Source organism: Panthera leo, chromosome E1, assembly GCF_018350215.1.
Source record: "Panthera leo isolate Ple1 chromosome E1, P.leo_Ple1_pat1.1, whole genome shotgun sequence".
NCBI classification, from domain to species: Eukaryota; Metazoa; Chordata; class Mammalia; order Carnivora; family Felidae; genus Panthera; species Panthera leo.
This window is the reverse complement of record NC_056692.1, coordinates 1,978,824-1,998,672: the sequence shown is the minus strand read 5'-3', so window position 1 is coordinate 1,998,672 and position 19,849 is coordinate 1,978,824. Positions and strand designations below refer to the sequence as shown.

The 19,849-nt window shown below is 51.9% G+C and overlaps 1 protein-coding gene across 2 annotated transcripts; it reads left to right on the top strand.

Moving 5' to 3' along the window:
• The first annotated feature begins 11,398 nt into the window (after positions 1-11,398).
• On the top strand, positions 11,399-15,274 carry CLEC10A (C-type lectin domain containing 10A). Of its 2 annotated transcripts, XM_042915473.1 has the most exons (11): positions 11,399-11,567; positions 11,754-11,856; positions 12,510-12,604; positions 13,172-13,288; positions 13,556-13,651; positions 13,752-13,823; positions 13,899-13,970; positions 14,125-14,211; positions 14,309-14,460; positions 14,716-14,822; positions 14,950-15,274. In XM_042915473.1, the coding sequence occupies exons 3-11, from the start codon at positions 12,538-12,540 to the stop codon at positions 15,101-15,103; spliced, it is 924 nt and encodes a 307-aa protein (XP_042771407.1). In that variant the 5' UTR covers positions 11,399-11,567; positions 11,754-11,856; positions 12,510-12,537; the 3' UTR covers positions 15,104-15,274. The 2 variants fall into 2 exon arrangements, with proteins under 2 accessions (XP_042771407.1, XP_042771406.1); XM_042915472.1 differs by having other exon boundaries at positions 11,399-11,856.
• Positions 15,275-19,849: the final 4,575 nt, after the last annotated feature.

The window sequence follows — 19,849 nt, the reverse complement described above, 5'->3', positions numbered from 1 at the left end:
AGGAAGCCTCTGTGCCCTGTGTCCACTGTGACCGCTCCTCTCTGGACCGTAACAGATCTAGACATTTCCCCAGCGCAGGGTGTCACTGGCCCGCTTCCACGGTGCCTGAACTTCACCCTTCCAAGATCATCCTGAAGGCGATATTAAGAGGGCCTTTAAACAATTGGCTGTTTTATTTTTACTAAAATAATATATGGTCTTAGTAAAAAGTGTTTCTCTCTCTCTCTCTGCCTCTCTCTCTCACACACACACACACACACACACACACACACACACACGGGGAGGCTCCTCACTCCCCCGCCTTCTCCCAGAGTTAACCATCGTGCCCAGAGGATTAGTCAGGGCTCTCCAAAGAACCAGTCGGATGTGGACGTATGTGTGTGTATCACTTATTAAAGAGATTTGTTATAAGGATTTGGCTCGTGCGATTATGGAGGTTGACGAGTCTCGGGTCCTGCGGGTGTGCAGGCGAGCCGGACCCCCCGGAGAGCCAGTGGTGACAATTCCAGTGTGAATCCACAGCCCGGGCACCCAGGACAGCCCATGGTGGGGTTCCAGGTGAAGGCGGCGAGCTCACGACCCGGGAAGAGTGGATGTTCCCTTCCCGTGCCAGCTGATGGTGCAGGGAGAAGGGGGTCAGGCAGGGAGAACGTTCTCTTCCTCCCGGGAGGGCCCACTGTTTATTCTAGCCGGGGGCTTAGCCCGACCTGCTCTACCAATTCCAGCGTTCACCCTATCCCCGAGCACAGACACACCCACGATGGTGTCTGACTGGCACCCTGGGGTCCGGTCAAGTGGACGCATAACATGACCCGAGCCAGGTTTCCCGTCAGGGGGTTTCCTGCATTCGTGCCTGGGTGCAACGTGGCATCTCGCTCTGGCTTCTTTTGATTTTGTGGCCGTGCACCCAGTCTCGCCTGCTCCCTGACAAGTTCTGCCTCGTGGAATCTGGCATCGAGAGTTCCCAAGCATGGATGTGCCCTGGGGAATCTGGCCATTCTCTGTGCTGGACCAGTGGCCATTTTTGTGTTCACCTATAATATTTATTTTTTAATGTTTTTATTTATTTTTGAGAGAGCGCGTGAGCAGGGGAGGGGCAGAGGATCTGAAGCGGGCTCTGTGCTGACAGCACGGAGCCCGACGCGGGGCTCGAACCCATGAACTGTGAGATGATGACCAGAGCTGAAGTCTGACGCTCAACTGACTGAGTCACCCAGGCGCCCCATATTTTCACCTGCAATATTTCAAGCAATTGCTGCTTCTGACCCCATGCTTTCTCCATTTCCTAATTTTCTTTTTAAAAAAAATTTTTAATGCTCATTTATTTTTGAGAGAGAGGCAGAACCTGAATGGGGTAGGGGCAGAGAGAGAGGGAGACAGAATCCAAAGGGGGCTCCAGGCTCTGAGCCGAGCTGTCAACACAGAGCCCGACTCGGGGCTCAAACTCTCGAACCACAAGATCGTGACCTGAGCCAAAGTCAGATGCTTAACTGACTGAGCCACCCAGGCGCTCCACGATTTCCTCATTTTCACTTTCAAAATTTTCTAGGACTCCTCCTTCAAAGCATATATGATCGGCATTAAATTATTAAACTACAGAAGTGGTCATTCATGAGGCTTCAAGCCTTACAGGGCTTGAAGCACGGGCTGTTCAGAGAAACCGCTTCCGGGGCTTAGTTGTGCCCTCTAGGATTGATATCAGAATGTTTTTTTAATTTTAAGTTTATTTATTTATTTTGAGGGGGGTGGGAGGGACAGAGAGAAGGAGGGACAGAATCCCAATCAGGCTCCGTGCCACTGGGGCAGAGCCCGACGCGGGTCTCCGACTCACGAACCACAAGATCGTGACCTGAGCTGAGATCTGCTTTATGCTACGATGCTATATGCTAAGTGAAATCAGTCAGAGAAAGACGAATATCATGGGACTTCACTGATATGTGGAATTTAAGATACAAGACGGATGAACATAAGGGAAGGGAAGCAAAACTAGTATAAAAACAGGGAGGGGGACAAAACATAAGAGACTCTTAAATACGGAGAAAAAACTGAGGGTTGCTGGAGGGGCTGGGGGGGGTGGGCTAAATGGGGGAGGGGCATTAAGGAGGGCACCTGTTGGGACGGGCACTGGGTGTTATACGTAGGGGATGAGTCACAGGAATCTAGTCCTGAGATCATTATTGCTCTCTATGCTAACTTGGATGTAAATTAAAAAAAAACAAAACGGTCCGACGCTTAACCGACTGAGCCACCCAGGCGTCCGACCAATTTTCACTGAAATCCCAATTCAGGATCTGCCTCAGTTACGCCTGCCTCCAACCTGGTACCTGCTGAGCCACGCCGCATGATCTGGTTACGGTTCCTCTCTTGCACAACTGCTGTTTCTTCTGAAGTTAATAATTATTTCGCTTAAGAATTTTCTTCGCGTTCTTTGAACCTGTTACGAAATCATCCTTGACTGGAAAAAGCCCGGATATAATTTTCTGCACGTGGTGACAGGTCACATAACCAGTGTCTGGGTTTTCCTAGAGCCACGTGGGTGAAGCCAAGATTTATGGGGCCCGAAGCATACACAGTTTTGAGGAGACTTCCTTAAAAAAATAACACTACGAGGGGCGCCTGGGTGGCCCGGTCGGTTAAGCATCTGACTCTTGAGATCGGCTCAGGCCGTGATCTCAAGGTTTGTGAGATCGAGCCCCAAATCGGGCTCTGTGCTGACAGCGTGGAGCCTGCTCGGGATTCTCTCTCCCTCCCTCTCTGCCCCTCCCCTGCTCACACACACTCTCTCATTCTCTTTCTATCAAAATAGATAAGTAAAACTTAAAAAAGAATAACATTATGAATATTTACTTAAGTTAGAACCCTCCTCCCCACAACTCTAAAAAGCTGAAAGCTGCCATAAACACCACAAAATCCTGAAAAAGGATATGATATTTGTAATAATATTCCCAACTTACCTCTAAAATTCATTTTCGTAGGGGCGCCTGGGTGGCTCTGTCGGTTAAGCGTCCGACTTCGGCTCAGGTCATGATCTCACGATGTGTGAGATCGAGCCCCGCTCTCTCTCAAAATAGATAAATAAGCTTTTACAAAAAAATAAAAATAAAAAGTATTAAAAAAATAAAATTCATGTTCCCTACGCTTTTTTCCCCCCTGAGTACTCACTGTGTACTCGTACGCGTGGCAAAGACGTGGCAAGGTGTCTTTCCACAAGGAGAAGGGACAGGTTGTTGTGGTTTACTCTTTATCACCGATGTCAAGAGCTTCAGGGCGCATTTCGCGTCCCACCTCAGTGTCTCCCCCCGGTGCGTCTGCACAGCCCGTGGCTGAAGGACCCCTGAAAGCCACACGGATCCACGAAGTGACTGCAAACCACGTGGCCGTGGCCGTCCCACTCAAGTCAAATGTATTTCCAGCCTAATTCTTTTTTTTCCAATGTTTATTTATTTATTTTGAGAGAGAGAAAGACAGAGAGAGAGAGAGAGAGAGAGAGAGAGCTGGCAGGGAAGGGGCAGTGAGAGAGAGAATCCCAGGCAGGTTCCACACTCACTGTGGAGTCTGATGTGTGGCTCGATCCCACCACCCTGGGATCGTGACCTGACCGGAAATCAAGAGTCGGATGCTTCGCCTGAACCACCCAGGCGTCCCCAGCCCCCTGGCACAGAGGACAGTGTGAAGGGGGGGAAGTGGCAGGGGAGAGAGACACTGGTCACCCTCACTGATTGTAGTGAGAATAACTTCTGTTTGCACAACCTACAAAAGTTTCCGATCCTGGGAAGACGTTGCCGGGGCCACTGGGGGCCCTCGTAAGGGGCCTGGTGGGGTCCTGGAGCTCAGGGCGCCGGAGGTTCCTTGTCAGTCCGCTCTGTGCCTCCCGGGGCCGCCTGCCCGCCCGCCAGGCTGGGGGCCTCGGTGTCACTGGATCTGGGGCAGTGCAGTCGCCTTGGGACGTCCTGCTGTCCTGCTCGTCCGGCGAGTTTTCTGGGCGAGAGAGAGAGAGAGAGAGAGAGAGAGAGAGAATCTTAAGCAAGCTCCATACTAGCACAGAGCCTGACAAGGGGCTCGATCCCATGACCCTGGGATCATGACCCAGGCCGAAACCAAGAACTAAATGTTCAACCGACCGAGCCACCCAGGCGCTCCTGAGTCCACTGAGATTTCTTTAAAAAAAAAAAAAAGTATCAACCTTGGCTCATCAGTTGCATCAAAGGTACCTTTGTATCAAAGGGAAGGTGAAAAAAAACGTAAGAGAAGAATAAAAAGAAAATTCCACTAAGCATAATTTTCTGTTCCCTTGTGTTGTTGGAAGGACTCACCGGAGGGGAGAGGAAATCTGAGTGGAGTGCACGGTTGTGAGCAGAACATTTGATAAAGTAAAACTGTCTTTCTGAGAGATGAACAAAACAGTGGGAGCCAATTGCTTCCTATAATAATAATAATAATAATAATAATACGTAAAAATGAAAGTAGCTTCCACTGTGCTTTTAGAAATAATTTTGTCACAGCAAGCTATCAAAGGAAGACCTTAATCCATGCCAAAAGGAGACATGCTTTTAAATACTTACTCTTGGATTTTATTTTTTAAAGTAATTTCTGTGCCCGACGTGGGGCTCAAACTCACGAACTGCGAGCTCATGACCCGAGCCGAAGTTGGACCCTGAACCGACTGAGCCCCCCAGGTGCCCCGTATATTACTGTGCTTTTACTTTGCATTTCGCTGATGGCCAATGGTACGTCGCACATCTCCTGTGCTTGTTTTCTATGTGTATGTCCTCTTCGGAGAAACGTCTGTGTGTTTTTTGCCCATTTTCTAATTGGTTTATTCTACTGTTGGATTTTGAGAATGCTTTAAAAAAAATTTTTTTTTTTTTTTGCAGGGGGCGCCTGGGTAGCTCAGTCAGCTAAGTGCCCGACTCTGGATTTTGGCTTGGGTCACGATTTCGTGATTTGTGGGTTCGAGCCCCACGTGGGGCTCTGTGCTGATGGCAGGGAGCCTGCTTGGAATTCTTTCTCTCTCCATCTCTCTCTCTGACCCTCCCCTGCTCTCTCTCTCTCTCTCTCTTTCAAAATAAATAAACTTAAAAAAAATTTTTTTAATTAAAACAATTTACTGGCTCAGTCTGTCCAACTCTTGATTTCGGTACAGGTCATTATCTGAAAGTTGGTGGGACCAAGCACCCGTGTTGGGCTCCATGCTGACTGTGCAGAACCTGCCTGGCACTCTCTCCCCCTCTCTCTCTGCCCTTCCCCCACTTGCGTTTTCTCTCTCTCTCTCTCAAAATAAATCAACATTAAAGAAACGTTTTTTTGAGGGAGAGAGGATCCCAAGCTGGCTCCACACTCAGCATGAAGCTCGATGTGGGGCTCGAACTCACAACCAAGAAAGACATCATGACCTCAGCCAAAATCAAAGGGTTGGACCCTTAACCGACTGAGCCACCCAGATGCCCCAAGAATTCTTTTTTGCACGTACAGTATACATATCCGTGTGTAATTATAGTTGAGTGAATTTACTTGAAGAACTTGGACAGTATTTGGGGGGGATTGAATGATTTCTTTCAGCCCAGTCTGTCTGAGCACCTTCTGAGGGCAAAGCGATACATGAGCACGGAGGTGTGAAACATTAAAGCCTACGTTAGTCATCTCTCCCCCGAGTGGGGCTTGGAAGATTCTTCACATATTCTAGACACTCGTCTTCTGTTTGGTGTGTGGTCTGCGAATATCTTCTCCAAGCCTGTAGTCTGTCTTTCTACCCTCTTAGCAAAAATCTGTTTACAAAAACTCTCATGTGATCAATCAAATCTTGGCAAAGCCCGATTCAGGAAGTGAGAAGAGTGACGGGGCCACATGAGAGAGATTAAACGACACTTTTCCTGTTTTTATAGAAGTTTGGCTGGATTCCCAAAGCCGAGAACGATTGTGGATAATGGCCGTGCCTTTAAAAACCAGGGGAGCTGGATGCACGTAGGCAGGATTTACCAAGAGGTGCCAAAATAGGCCACCACCATCCCTCCCTGCCTCTGTAAGAGGGGACGAGGGAGTTGAGGAGTTCATTTCAAGGGCATTCTTAGATGTGGCAGGAGATTCAAGTCTTTTTTTTTTCTCCATATGGAGGAAGGGGATGCTTCCCTGCAACCCACTGGCCAGATGCTGGAGTCCAAAGGGAGCCACAGTAGAGACGGGGGTGTCTGCGAAGGGGGGACGACAGGCATGTCACTACCGGGCCAGATGGTAGGTAAGCCGCAGACGCTGCGGGGACGGCCGTGGACTGCTATTTGACAGGGGCAAGAAGAACTTTAGGGGCGGCCGTGGATGTGTCTTCAGGATTTTTGAGGGCACTCGTGGAGACAGAGACTTGTCCTTGACAGGAGACGTCTGAAGGCAGAGAACCGGGGCTAAAGCTGCCCCGTGCATCAGTGGGTCCTGCCGCACTTGGTCATCTGTCAGGGTGAGAATGTCATGGAAAATGTGAGCCTGGTGGACCCCAGGGATGCCAGGCTTGAGCCATCCAGGAAGGACCCTGCCCAAGAGCACTTTGTGGCAGAGTGAGGCTGAAGGAGACCGTGTGTGTATGGCTGAAATCTAGGATAGTTGGCCATTGGGGCAAGAGCTGATGGTGGCTATTGGGCAAGAGCCAATGGTGGCCATTGGGGCAAGAGCTGATGGTGGTCATTGGGGCAAGAGCCGATGGTGGCCATTGGGGCAGGAGCTGATGGTGGCCATTGGGCAAGAGCCAATGGTGGCCACTGGGGCAAGAGCCAATAGTGGCCATTGGGGCAAGAGCCGATGGTGGCCATCAGAGGGTAGCCAGAGAATTTGTTGTCCTTGGGAGGGGCTCCTATGGTACAGAGGGTCCCATAAGAGTCTCAGAGGCACCACCAACAGATCCCATGGAAGGCCACTGTTGGAGGCCTGCTGTAAAGAGCGTCCTGACTGCCAGCCACAACGGCACCAGATCGCGGGCCTCTTCCTTGAATTCCTCCCTCCTTCGCCCAACCCTTGACGCTCAGTGAGGAGAAGAGGAAAGAAAGGGGAAGGAAGAACAGAACAGCCCATGACTCCTGTCCTAGATTCTCCAGTGACAGGTCCTGTGATACGGATCTTTATGAAAGTGATTTATGAGAAAGTGTTCCCAGGAAAACAGATAGGGGGATGGGGGTGCAGGAGGAGGAGGGGGAGGAAGTTATGCAAGGGTGTGCCAGAGACTGAGATTCTTTGGAAAGTGACTCGTTAGGAAGTGTGACTAGGTGATCTTGAGCACAGTCCCAACAACGGGTCCTGTCCCGGCACAGCTTTCCCCAGTCAGGAACAAGGGACCCGGAGCCCTTCTACTCTTGCACCCAACGGCCATTGGGTCGGGTTCTGCCTGGGGTTGGCGAGAATGGGAATCCCAAGGTACATCCCACTGTGGGTTCCGAAACTGTGTTCGGGCAGCTTGAGGGCAGGCTTCTGACCAAGAGACACAGGTGCCGCCCATGAAGAATGAGAGGGAAGGGATCCGGAAGGGATCCGGAAGGGATCCGAGCAAAGCCTCGGCAATGTCTGCTGAAGCCCCGTGCCTGCGAGTCCCGAGTCGGGCTGCATGAGGCTCCGCTCTGGTCTGGGCTGGGCTTTCGTGACCTGGAGTTAAGACTGGTCTTAGAGCTGAATGTAAAGGAAGGATAAATCCAGGAGAGTCTATCTGATAACAACGAAATGAGGTCTTGGTGTTGATGCCCTTTTACAGGTTGAGGAAACTCCTTTCTATCTCATTTGCTGCTAGTTTTTTTGTTTGTTAAAAATTTTTTTTAATGCTTATTTATTTTTGAGAGAGAGAGAGAGAGAGAGAACATGAGCAGGGGAAGGGGAGAGAGAGAGAGAGGGAGACACAGAATCCGAAACAGGCTCCAGGCTCCGAGCTGTCGGCACAGAGCCCGACGCGGGGCTCGAACCCATGAACCTTGAGATCATGACCTGAGCCGAAGTCGGACGTTTAACCACTGAGCCACCCAGGCGCCCCTGATCTGTTGTATTTTCATTGCAGTTCAGTTTAAAATTGTTTCTAATTTTTCTTGAGACTCTCTCTTTGACCCATGGATTATTGAGAAATGTGTTGCATAATTTTGAGGGTTGGGAGATTTTTATAATTATCTTTTTTGGTTTTCCATCTAATTGTTTTCTGGCTTAATTCCATTATTATCGAGGACAGATGTAAAATTTCAATTTGCTTACATGTGTTATAAAGTTTGTTGTGCGACACGGTCTGTCTTGGGGGCAGTCCCACGTGCACTTGAACGATGCGTCTTCTGCCACTGTTGAGTGGAGTGGTCTATAAATGCCCATTAGGCCGATTACAGAAACACATATCGTGGTTTTGACCTGAATACCAACACTGTGTGTGTGTGTGGGGGGGGGGAAGGGTAGGATAAAATAATGTTAGCGTTCACATAGAAGAATAAAAGCCTAAGCCCTGAGTTCCTTCAGGATGGGTCTCATAAGGTTTTACTTATTTATTTATATTTATTTTATGTATTTGTTATTTATTTTTGAGAGAGAGAGAGTGTGGGAGGGCAGAGAGAGAGGGGGAGAGAGAGAGAGAGAGAGAGAGAGAGAGAGAGAGAGAATCCCAAGCAGGCTCCACACTGTCATCGCGGAGCCAGACATGGGGCTCGAACCCACGAACCGTGAGATCATGACCTGAGGGGAAACCAAGAGTCAGACACTTAACCGGCTGAGCCTCCTGGGTGCCCCTGTGAGAAATATTTAGATAACGTGGGAAGTCGTAATTCATTGCCAATGTGGAAAATAGTAATTTTCTTGAAGTGTGCTTATTGTTCATCCCTGTAGATGCAATTTTAAATGAATTCGCTTAAAAACTTGCCTTGAAAAGGAGCACCTGGGTGGCCCAGTCGGTTGAGCGTCCGACTTCGGCTCAGGTTACCATCCCACAGTTTGTGGGTTCGAGCCCCGTGTCGGACTCTGTGCTGACAGCTCAGAGCCTGGAACCCGCTTCGGATTCTGTGTCTCCCTCTCTCTCTGCCACCCCCTGCTCATATTCTGTCTCTGTCTCTGTCTCAAAAATAAACATTAAAAAAAAAAACTTTAAGTAAATACAAGAGCTTCTGACAGTTTCTGAACCTCAGCAAGACAAAGCTTTGTTTCTCCCAAGCCAGTAGTCAGTTAAGCCATCGCTGAAACAACAGAGAAGGTATTTGTTTCTTGAACATCACATTGGCGAGAACTGACAGGTTTGTAGGTGAAGGTGTGGATAAATGAATATCCCTCTACACGGTAGGGAGAAGGTGGACTGATAACGACGTTTCTGCCCGTTTTACTTCTAGAAATCTAGCCAAGAGCAGTCTTCGCTTCTTAGCACCAACAGGCATTACGAGCCTGTTCACTTCAGCATCGTTAATCCAGTCGAAGGATCCGCAGCTCAAAAAGGCATCACCAGGGGAGTCATTTAACGGGCCGTTAAACAGAAGGACGTGGTGTGCGAAAACCCTCAAGACCCATTTTTCTTCTAAGTTCCAGTCTTGCTCTCTCTCTCTCTCCTCTCTTTTTTAAAAGTTTATGTCTTTTGATGGGGCGCCTGGGTGGCTCAGTCGGTTAAGCGTCCGACTTCAGCTCAGGTCACGATCTCACGGTCCGTGAGTTCGAGCCCCGCGTCGGGCTCTGGGCTGACGGCTCAGAGCCTGGAGCCTGCTTCCGATTCTGTGTCTCCCCCTCTCTCGGCCCCGCCCCTGTTCATGCTCTGTCTCTCTGTGTCTCAAAAATAAATAAACGTTAAAAGAAAATAAAAAAAAAATAAAGAAATCCTGGCCAGCTGAGGTGCTGGGAGAGGCAGCAGGGAGAAAGCGGTGGAAGACGGAAGCTATGATGGTCAAGAAGGCAGAAGCCTCCGAAGGCCTCAGAGGCAGAAGCATTTAGGAAAGAAAAGAGGGCAACTTGCGAAGAAGTCAGGAAGGGATCGGCCTTTGGGAGGACGGGCTCAGGGAACAGAACCTCGGGAGGGATTGGGAGGAAAGCTGCACCGTCACCAGTGTTAACAAGCTTCTAACCTGCTCATGATGACAACAAAGCACTGTTCCCACACGATGAACGCATTTGCAAAAGGTCATCACATATCTTTAGGCGTCGGCTTTGCAAAAGTCAGGGATAAAGCGGTTTTTCCTCAGGACTCAGCAATTTATGGGAAATGCTCTAAGTGTACTTTATTTTGGGGCCTGGAAGGAGAACTACTTTTGTGTGTGTGTATGAAACCCACACGAAATTTATCAGCACAATCCTGTTAACTCTACCTTCGCAGCCTGTCCAGGATCAGAACCCTTCTCACCGCCTCCCAGCACAACGCTCCGTTTCCGCTCTTGTCTCGTTTCGTGGGATTCACAACACAGGTGTCACACGTGCGAGTTAACATACAAATCGGGTCATTCCCTCCTCTGCTCCGACCCCTCCAAAGTCTGCCCCTCCAACTTGGAGTAAAAACAAACGCTTAACAATAGCCTAAGTGCCCTAATGAATTGGCGGCCTCCCTTCTCCCTCTGTGACTCATCTACTCCTCTTCTCTCTAGCTCATGTCTCCATAAAATGTCTGGCGAATGGAGAATCCTTGTACACCCTAGACATTCTTCCACACTTTGCACCTGCTGTGCCTTCCGTTTGGAGCCCTGTTCCTCCTGGGGCTCCTTATAACTTGGTCCCTCACCTCCTGGAGACCATTGATCATATATCACCTTCCCAGTAAGGCCTTTCTTGACACCCTACTCTTGATGGCCTTAATAAAAATTGACCCTATCTCGGGGCGCCTGGGTGGCTCGGTCGACTAAGTGTCTGACTTCGGCTCAGGTCACGATCTCACGGTCTGTGAGTTCAAGCCCGGAGTAGGGCTCTGTGCCGACAGCTCGGAGCCTGGAGCCTGCTTCGGATTCTGTGTCTCCCTCTCTCTCTGCCCCTCCCCCACTTGCTCGCGCTCTCTCTCAAAAATAAATAAACGTTAAGCAAATAAAAGGAAGGAAAAGAAAAAGAAAAGACTGTGAGTGTGAATTCACACTGTGTGTGGCAATGAGATTTACAGGTGATGGGATTCAATCCAGTTCCCTCTCTTGAAGATGGCCAGGCCAGGGTGGTCTGGAATTCTGGCCCCTTGCACTCAGCACACCCATGAACTTGGGAAGCCCACGGCCCGGCTCGGAGCCTCAGTCCGCCATCCAAAGCTCCTCCCCAAGATTCTTGTGGGATCGGAACGGTTAATGTCTGGCATGCCTCCGGCACAATCCCCTGTTACAGATTCGATGCTCGGTAAAATTTCCCTTTCCTGCCTCCTTCCTCCCTTTGCAGCCAGGAAACCCCACTCTGCCGTGTCTTCTTCCCTCCCTGGGGGGGGGTGGGCGGGGCGCCCCAGGGGAAGCTCATGTGCCGGGACTTGGTGAGATTGAGCAAGACCAGAGATGCGCTCCTCTGGACCCAGCTGCGCACTGATGGAGACGGGTTCTGGGAACTTTAGATGAAGGAAGCGAAAGGGGGTGTGGGCGAGGAGAACCGACACACTGGCCTTTGGACCTTCTGGTCTGGCTCCCTTCTCCCGAATGGTAAAAATGAGGAAGTCAGGGGGGCTTAAGAGGAGGGGACAGGGAGTAGATACACCCCAGAGGAGGAGGAGAGCGGACCTGCCCCGTATCCAGCCCCTTCCTCGCGCAAGCCCTCCGATCCCTTCCCCACTCCAGTCGGGGAAACGGGAGATTCCAGCTTAGAGCCTCGTGGGCTTTGGCACACAGACACCGGCAGGACTCTGGTCGCATAGGTGACCCCCACTCGGGATCTCCAGGATTTCGTGTTTTCCAACTCTGGGCATTGCTGCGCAAGGAGTTCCAGACGCAGGTAACCAGCCTGGCACTTAGGGGAGACCAAGAAATGGTAAGGGACAGCTTGGGGATTCAGTGGCCGAGGGGAGGTTTTACACTCTGTTCCCTTCGCTGGGTTGGGCTTGAAGTATGGGGGGGCCGAATCTCAGGCACAGACTCAGCCCCGTTCCAGCCCCGACCCCGGCCGCGGCCCTAACCGCGGTATTAACCCCAGCTTCCCCTTAAGCCCCAGCCCCAGCTTGGACCTCAGAAGCAACTGGAATCTTAACACCAGCCCCTTCCCAAAGTTGACCCCGACTCTGTTTCCAGCTTCAGCACCAGGCGTAGGCTCAGCCACATCCCCGACCCCAGCCGGCAGGACGTGCCCCTCGGTGCCAGCCCGGCGTCGGCCCCAGTCCCAGCCAGTACTGCATTTACCTCCTACTTTACCTCCTTCAATCCCCAGCTCAACGCCACCCCGCCCGACCCCCAGTCCCGACCCCACGTCCAACCTCGCCCACAAACCCAGAACCAGGCCCAAGCCTCTCTCCGACCCTGGGCGCGCCCTCAACCTGAGTTCACCTCTTCCTTGGACTCTGGGCCTGACCTGGGCTCCCACCGAGTCCCAGCCTCCCCGCTTCGCCCCAGCTCCTGCCTCAGCCTGGCCCCCCGGCCCTGCTTCCCTTTCAGCCCCAGTAGCCCCAGCGTTGGTCCAAGCATGTCTATGCAGTATGAAAAGTTCCAGCACTCGGAGACAGAGAAGCAAAGCCAGGGGTCTAGAAACGGTAAGAGGGATGGGGAAATGTTCCCTCCTTCAATACACTCTTCAGGGGTAGAGGGTTTCTGCTGTCATACGCGCACCCCTAACGTGTGTGGGCTGCAGGGGGGCCCCCATCCCGAGGGGGTCCGGCCCCAGCCTCTGGGGACCCCAGTGTGAAGACAGGGACAGAGAGGGCCACAGAGGGCCTGGGGTCCCTCTGCTCTGGAAGAGGCCGTGAGGGTTGGCATGGAGGGAAGAGTATTTGGGTTCAGAAGGAAACCCACCTGTGAGCCTGGCGGGGCTCCAGCTCTCTCTGGGTCCTTCTGCCCCTCCCCCAACTCTGATAGCGTCTTGCCCATCACCGTCCCCCTCCATCTGTGGGTCCTTGTGTCCGTGCGTCCCCACGGAGGCGCGAGGGTCCCAGGTGGCTGAGGGCTTGGGCTGGTCCCCGAGGGGTCAGAGGCCTGGGCGCACCCCGCCCCTCGTGTCCTGCCTCGGCCTCCCAGCATTACCCGCGACAGCCCTCATCCCTGACTGGTCCCTGGGCCCTCTCCTCCTCCCTGTCCCGCCCTGACGCCCTCTCCCCTCGCAGGGCCGCCTCCGCCTCTCCACCACCTGCAGCGGCTCTGCTCTGGCCCCTGGCCCTTCCTGCTCTCCCTGGGCATCAGCCTCCTCCTGCTGGTTGGCATCTGTGTGATCGGATCCCAGAGTGAGGGGAGCAGCGTGGGCAGGGAGGAGAGAGCTCACGGGGGTGGGGCGGGGGTGGCGGCGGGTAGGGTGGCCGCTGGCTCTGTCACTTGGTGCGGTTGGCTGAGTAGCCCAGTGGCCTAACCCCTCCAGACCGGGACACCGGATACGGATAGGGCCCGTCCCTCTGGGTTGGGTCATGTGAGGAGACGGCGCGCGGTGAGCCTGCTGGCTGCCGGCTCACAGAGGGCCTGATAAATCCCAGCATGCTTTGTCCCCTCCCCATCAGATTCCAAGTGTCAGAGGGACCTGGTGACCCTGGGAGCCACTTTCAGCAACTTCACCTCAAGCACCGAGGCCGAGCTCCAGGCCCTGAACGCCCAGGGTGAGCCTGGGACCCGGAAGGGGCTCCGTGGGGGCGGGGGTGGGGGTGGGGGAGGGGGTCCCGAGCACCGAGGTCCCCCCCCCCACCACGTGTCCCCCAGGCGGCAGTTTGCAAGAAACGACAACGTCTCTGAAAGCCGAGGTGGAAAATCACAAGCGGGAGCTGCAAGCAGGTGAGAAGCGCGGCCCCCCGGGGGGAGGGGTGGGGGTGGGGGGGGCAGCCTCGGTGCTGACCCCCTGCCCTGCAGCCCGCAGCCTGAACGACAAGGTGTTCGCCCTGGAGAGCAAGCTGGAGAAGGACCAGCGGCAGCTGCAAGCAGGTGGGGGCCCTGTCCCCGTCACCGGGGCGTGGCGCGCACGCGGGACAGGGCGCAGAGGTCCCTAGGCTGGCCCGCGCGGGGACGCCTGGCTTCCGGGGGCTCGCTGAGCCCCCCCAGGCGCTGCCCCCGCTGCCCACCTGTGTGTGTGTCCCAGATCATTCCGATACCCTCGCTCGAGTCCAGCAGCTGGCCAAGGACCTGAGAACCCTGACCTGCCAGGTGGCCGCTCTCAAGAGCAACGGTGAGGGGCCTGGGGGTGCTGCGCCCCATTTCCTGCTCGTCCCCCCACCCCCACCCCTGGGTGGCATCTCAGACCCTCCCCGTCCCCCGCCCCTCAGGCTCTCAAAGTACCTGCTGCCCGGTCAACTGGCTGGAGTTCGAGGGCAGCTGCTACTGGTTCTCGCGCTCCGGGGAGACCTGGCCGGAGGCCGAGAAGCACTGCCGGCTGGAGAACGCGCACCTGGTGGTCGTCAACTCCAGGGAGGAGGAGGTGAGCGCCTCAGTGCCCGGGTCCCCTTGAGGGCAGCGGTTCTCCACCTCGGCCGGCTGTCGGAATCCCCGAGGGGGCTTGGTTGAGCTCTGTCACCCGCCGAGCCACTCCCAGCAGTTTCACTGGCCGGGGGCATCGGGGTAACCGTCCCCAGTGTCCCCCAACGGGCTGAATGGACACGTCAAGTTCAGAACTGCGAGTCCAGGGAGCAGGCTGGGCTGGAGAGAAGTCACCCTTGCCCTTCTGTCGCCCCAGAACTTTGTGCAGGAACATATAGGCTCCTTACAAGTCTGGATGGGCCTCAGTGATGCCGAAGGAGCCTGGAAATGGGTGGATGGGACGGACTATGCGACCAACTTCAAGTGAGTGCGGCCTGGCTTTCTGTGCCCCTCTGCCCCCTTCAGCCCCTGCCCCTCCGGGGTCTGACCCCCAGTCCCTTGTCCCCGAGCCCGGGTTCTGGGCCCTCTGGCCATTGTCCTCTCTCCGCAGGAACTGGAGGCCGGGCCAGCCGGACGACTGGCATGGGCACGGGCTGGGCGGGGGCGAGGACTGTGCCCACTTTCACCCCGACGGCTGGAACGATGATGTCTGCCAGAGACCCTACCGCTGGGTGTGCGAGGCCCGCCTGGGCGTGGCCGGCTAGCGCGGTGGCCGAGCGCTGCCCGCGGGCCACCCGGCCACCAAGCTGCAGGGAGTGGGAGGGGGCCTTCCCCTGAGACCCCCGATGGGACCCCGTGGGACAGGACTGAGCCCTGGGAGTTTGGGTCACTGCCACCATTTTGAATGTTACCCTCCTTGGTGTTCAAAAGACCATCTAGACTTCCTTCAGGTGTTTGTGCGTTTGTTTTCATTTCAGCTTTACTGAGGTATAATCGACCCACCAAATTGCAAGGTGTTTGAGGTGTGCATCATTGAGATTTGATATTCGTATACACTGTGAAAGGGTCCCCCATGTGGTTAATCCCCTCGTGGATCCATCGCGCGCGCGCGTGTGTGTGTGTGTGTGTGCGTGCGTGCGAGAACACGCGAATCCTACTCTCTCGGTAAATCCCAATTATACGATAGCGTTCACGACTAGCGACCTTGAGATCCTCAGACCTTAGTCATCCCGTAGCTACAACTTTGTACCCTTTACCCAACCTCTCCCTACCAACCACCCCACTCCCCAGCCCCACCAGCCTACTCTCTGTTTCTATGAATTTGACCTTCTCTTTTTGTTTTTTGATTCCACATATAAACGGTACCATGCGGTATCTGCCTTTTCTCTGGTTCATTTCACTTTGGCGGAACGCCCCCAAGGTCTATCCCTACTGTTGCAAACGGTAGACTTCCCTTCCTTCTCACGGCTGAACACGGTTCCGTTGTATTATCTACACCACATCTCTATCCGTTCATCCGTTGATGAACATGCAGGTTGTTTCCATATCTTGGTTATTGTGACGGATGCTGCAGTGAATATGGGGGTGCGGCTATCTCTTTCCTGCTCTGTTTTCATTTCCTTTGGGTATATGCCCAGAGGTGACACTGACGGATCACGTGGTCATTCTATTTTGAATTTTTTGGGCAACCGTCATCCTATTTTCCATCAGCCCAAAGTTTCCTTACGCCCCGAGCCTGCTTCCTTTATCTCCAGGTGCTAATATTTATGATCTGCTTTTTTTTCTCTATTGATTGGTTTCGCCTATCCTAGAATTTCACGGTATATTGTTTCGTGAAGCCATATGTATTTCATATTGCCTGATTTTCAGCAAACTTTCTTTTTTAATTGTTAAAACTTGTTTATTTTTGAGAGAGAGAGAGAGAGACAGAGCACCAGTGGGGGAGGGGGAGAGAGAGAGAGAGAGAGAGAGAGACATAGAATCCGAAACAGGCTCCAGGCTCTGAGCTGTCAGCACAGAGCCTGATGTGTGGCTCGAACCTGGGGACAGTGGGATCATGATCTGAGTCGAAGTTGGATGCTTAACCGACTGAGCCACCCAGGTGCCCCAATCTTTTTTTTTCTCTTTTCGATGTTTATTTATTTCTGAGAGAGAGAGAGGGGAAGGGGCAGAGAGAGAGGGAGACACAGAATCCGAAGCAGGCTCCAGGCTCTGAGCAGTCAGCACAGAGCCCAAAGTGGGGCTTGAACTCACGGACTCTGAGACCATGACCTGAGCCGAAGTCGGACGCTTAACCGACTGAGCCACCCAGGTGTTCCAGGAGGATTTCAATTAGTATTAATTAAAGTCAAAGAGAGTGGTGTCAAAGGGAAGGTATGGGAAGGGCCAAGTTTAGCTCTGGGGAGGCAGCCCGCTTCCACTCCTCCCTGCCCGCATCACTTGGAAATCATCAGGCTGGAGCCGGAGGGGTCTTGATAGGAAGTGCTCTGAGGACAGCAGGAAGTGATGGGGTCCAGAGGGCACTGCCCAGTGTGGAAGAGGTTACGTAAGGAGCATCGGTACCCAGCTGGTTCTGTGGGCACCAAATACTGCGACCCAGGGCGGCCAAACGCACAGAACATTAAAACGACACCAATAATATTGCAAATATATTGCAAAAAAAAAAAAAGATGGCAAAGAAATATCGCAATAAAACTTCCAAGTATGTTTCACATATCATTTACACAACCTGACTTAATTAATTCTTGTTCTGCTGGATTTGGGGTCAACATTCAGGTTTCATGAAGTTCTCTGTGTCCGAACTAGAATAATCTGGGAAATCCCGACTCAGCCTGACGATAGAAATGAAGGGGTCGAAACATGTCTGCTCCGGAGCTCATCCTCATGAGTCTGTTCCTTGAAATAACTGTGCTCAAAAATACTTGGTACGATGCTTTTCGTGGGGCATACAAAATTTCTGTACACATTACGACATATAGATTGCTCTTAAATTTAACAGAAAGGAATTAATACCACGTGTTTGGTTTATTTCGTCATTTATATACTTAGTTTCAAACCTTCCCGGGCTTAGAGTATATTTCCCTGAAGGGGCGCCTGGCGGGGGGCAGTCGGTTGAGGCTCAGTCTTAATCTCAGCTCAGGTCACGATCTCACGGTTCGTGGGTTCAAGCCCCACATTGGGCTCTGAGCTGACAGTGCGGAGCCTGCTTGGAATTCTCTCCTTCTCTCTATGCCCCTCTCCTGCTTGAGTTCTATCTGTCTCAATATAAATAAACTTAAAAAAAAAAAAGGATAAATCAGCTCTACATGGAAAGATTGTCAGGGTATGTCATGAAATGGGAAAATTAAGGTACAGAATAATAGTGTATATGTATGCTACTCTGCATAAAAAAGAAATATGTTTGTAAATGCATAGAGTATCTCAGGAAGAATACACATGATGTGATGATTATTTGGCTTTCGGGGAAAATTGAGTGGCTAGGGGAGAAAAGGAAGGGAAAATTTTCACAGTGTGCTTTTTTCAACTTGGTGTCACGTGCAGATATTACTCATTTAAAACAAACAAAATGAGGGGCACCTGGGTGACTCAGCAGGTTGAGCGTCCGACTTCGGCTCAGGTCACAATCTCGCGGTCCGTGAGTTCGAGCCCCGCGTCGGGCTCTGGGCTGATGGCTCGGAGCCTGGAGCCTGCTTCCGATTCTGTGTCTCCCTCTCTCTCTGCCCCTCCCCCGTTCATGCTTTGTCTCTCTCTGTCTCAAAAATAAATAAACGTTAAAAAAAAAAAAATGAAAATGCAGAAGGTCCAGGTGGCGGTCCATTTTATATAGCTGAATTTTATTGATCTTAAAAATAACTAGATAATTCGGGTCGCCTGACTCAGTCTTTTTTTTTTAATTAAAAAATGTTTTTTAATGTTTATTTATTTTTGAAAGAGAGACACAGAGTGTCAAGGGGAGGAGGGGCAGAGAGAGAGGGAGACACAGAATCCGAAGCAGGCTCCGGGCTCCGAGCTGTCAGCACAGAGCCCGATGTGGGGCTCAAACCCGCGAACCGTGAGATCACGACCTGAGCTGAGGTCGATGCTTAACTGATTGAGCCCCCCAGGTTCCCCTTTTTAAGTTTGTTTTTGAAAGACAACACACACACGTGAGTGAGCGGGGTAGGGGCAGAGAGAGAGAGAGAGACAGGGGATCCGAAGCAGGCTCTGCCCTGACAGCAGAGAGCCTGATGCAGGGCTCGAGCTCACAAACAGTGAGATCATGACCTGAGCCCTTGAGCTCACGAACTGTGACATCATGACCTGAGTCGAAGTCAGATGCTTAACTGACTGAGCCACCCAGGCGCCCCAGAGCATGTGACTCTTGATCTGGGGGTTGTAAGTTTGAGCCCCATGTTGGATGTAGAGATTGCTTAAAAATAAAATCTTAAAAAAAAAAGAAACCTAGATAATTCCAATGTGACTTAAACCATTCTAGGTTGCAGGAAAAGATTGCTAGCTCGCTAGCTTAGTTTTCTTCTTTTTTTAAAGTGGGCGTTACACCCAGTGTGGGGCTTGAACTCATGACCCTGAGGTCGAGCATCTCATGTTCTACCGTAAAGAGAGTAAACATGCAAAAGTTCTAGCTGAAATACCGGCCAGTAGAAACCACCAGTGCATCCAAAGAATACTGTGCAATAAATGGCAAAGTAGGATTTTTTCCAGATACACAAGGGTGGTTCAGCATCTAGATTCTAACATCTAACTTTCTAACTTTCCAGCTCAACACAACCATGGAGAAAGAGAAATCCATAGGACGCTGGCTTCCAGAAGATATTGCATAAAATCCACAAGCCATTCTTGAACTGTGAAAACTTGAGTCGAAACAGAAGAAAATCCAAAAGCCATCAGCAAACGATCTACTGATCAGCAGAGGGCTGAAACATTTCATTAAAAATCAGGTCTCGCCATCCCAGGGGCAGAGACTGTATCAGTGAAGGGGCAGGTGAGGGCTTCCTTCTCACGGCCTCACCTGTCAGTGGGACAGAATTTGAATTACTAACTACAAGTGAATGACAGCCCAGAGGGTGAAAACACAGATTTATGGAAGGATTTAGAACTGGGGGGGTTTCCAAGCAGCCCGCCCTGAAGAAGTGAGATTTAAGTGATATTTGAAGGATGAGCAGATTTTTTTTAAATGTTTATTTTTGAGAGAAGAGAGGGAGAGAGAGAGAGAGAAAGCATGAGTGGGAGGGAGGAGCAGAGAGAGAAGAGACAGAATCCCAAGCAGGTTCCAAGCTGTCAGTCCAGAGCCCGACTCAGGGCTCGATCCCACAAACCATGAGATCATGACCTGAGCCGAGATCAAGAGTCTGAGGCTTAATGGACTGAGCCACCCAGGTGCCTCTTTTCAGTTAATGTCTTTCTGCACCACTTGGATTTTCTAACTGCATAAAGCGTATTTTTTTTTTTTAATTAAAAAAGACCAACAAACATATGACATTGAAGAATACTAGTGAGGGGGCACCTGGGGG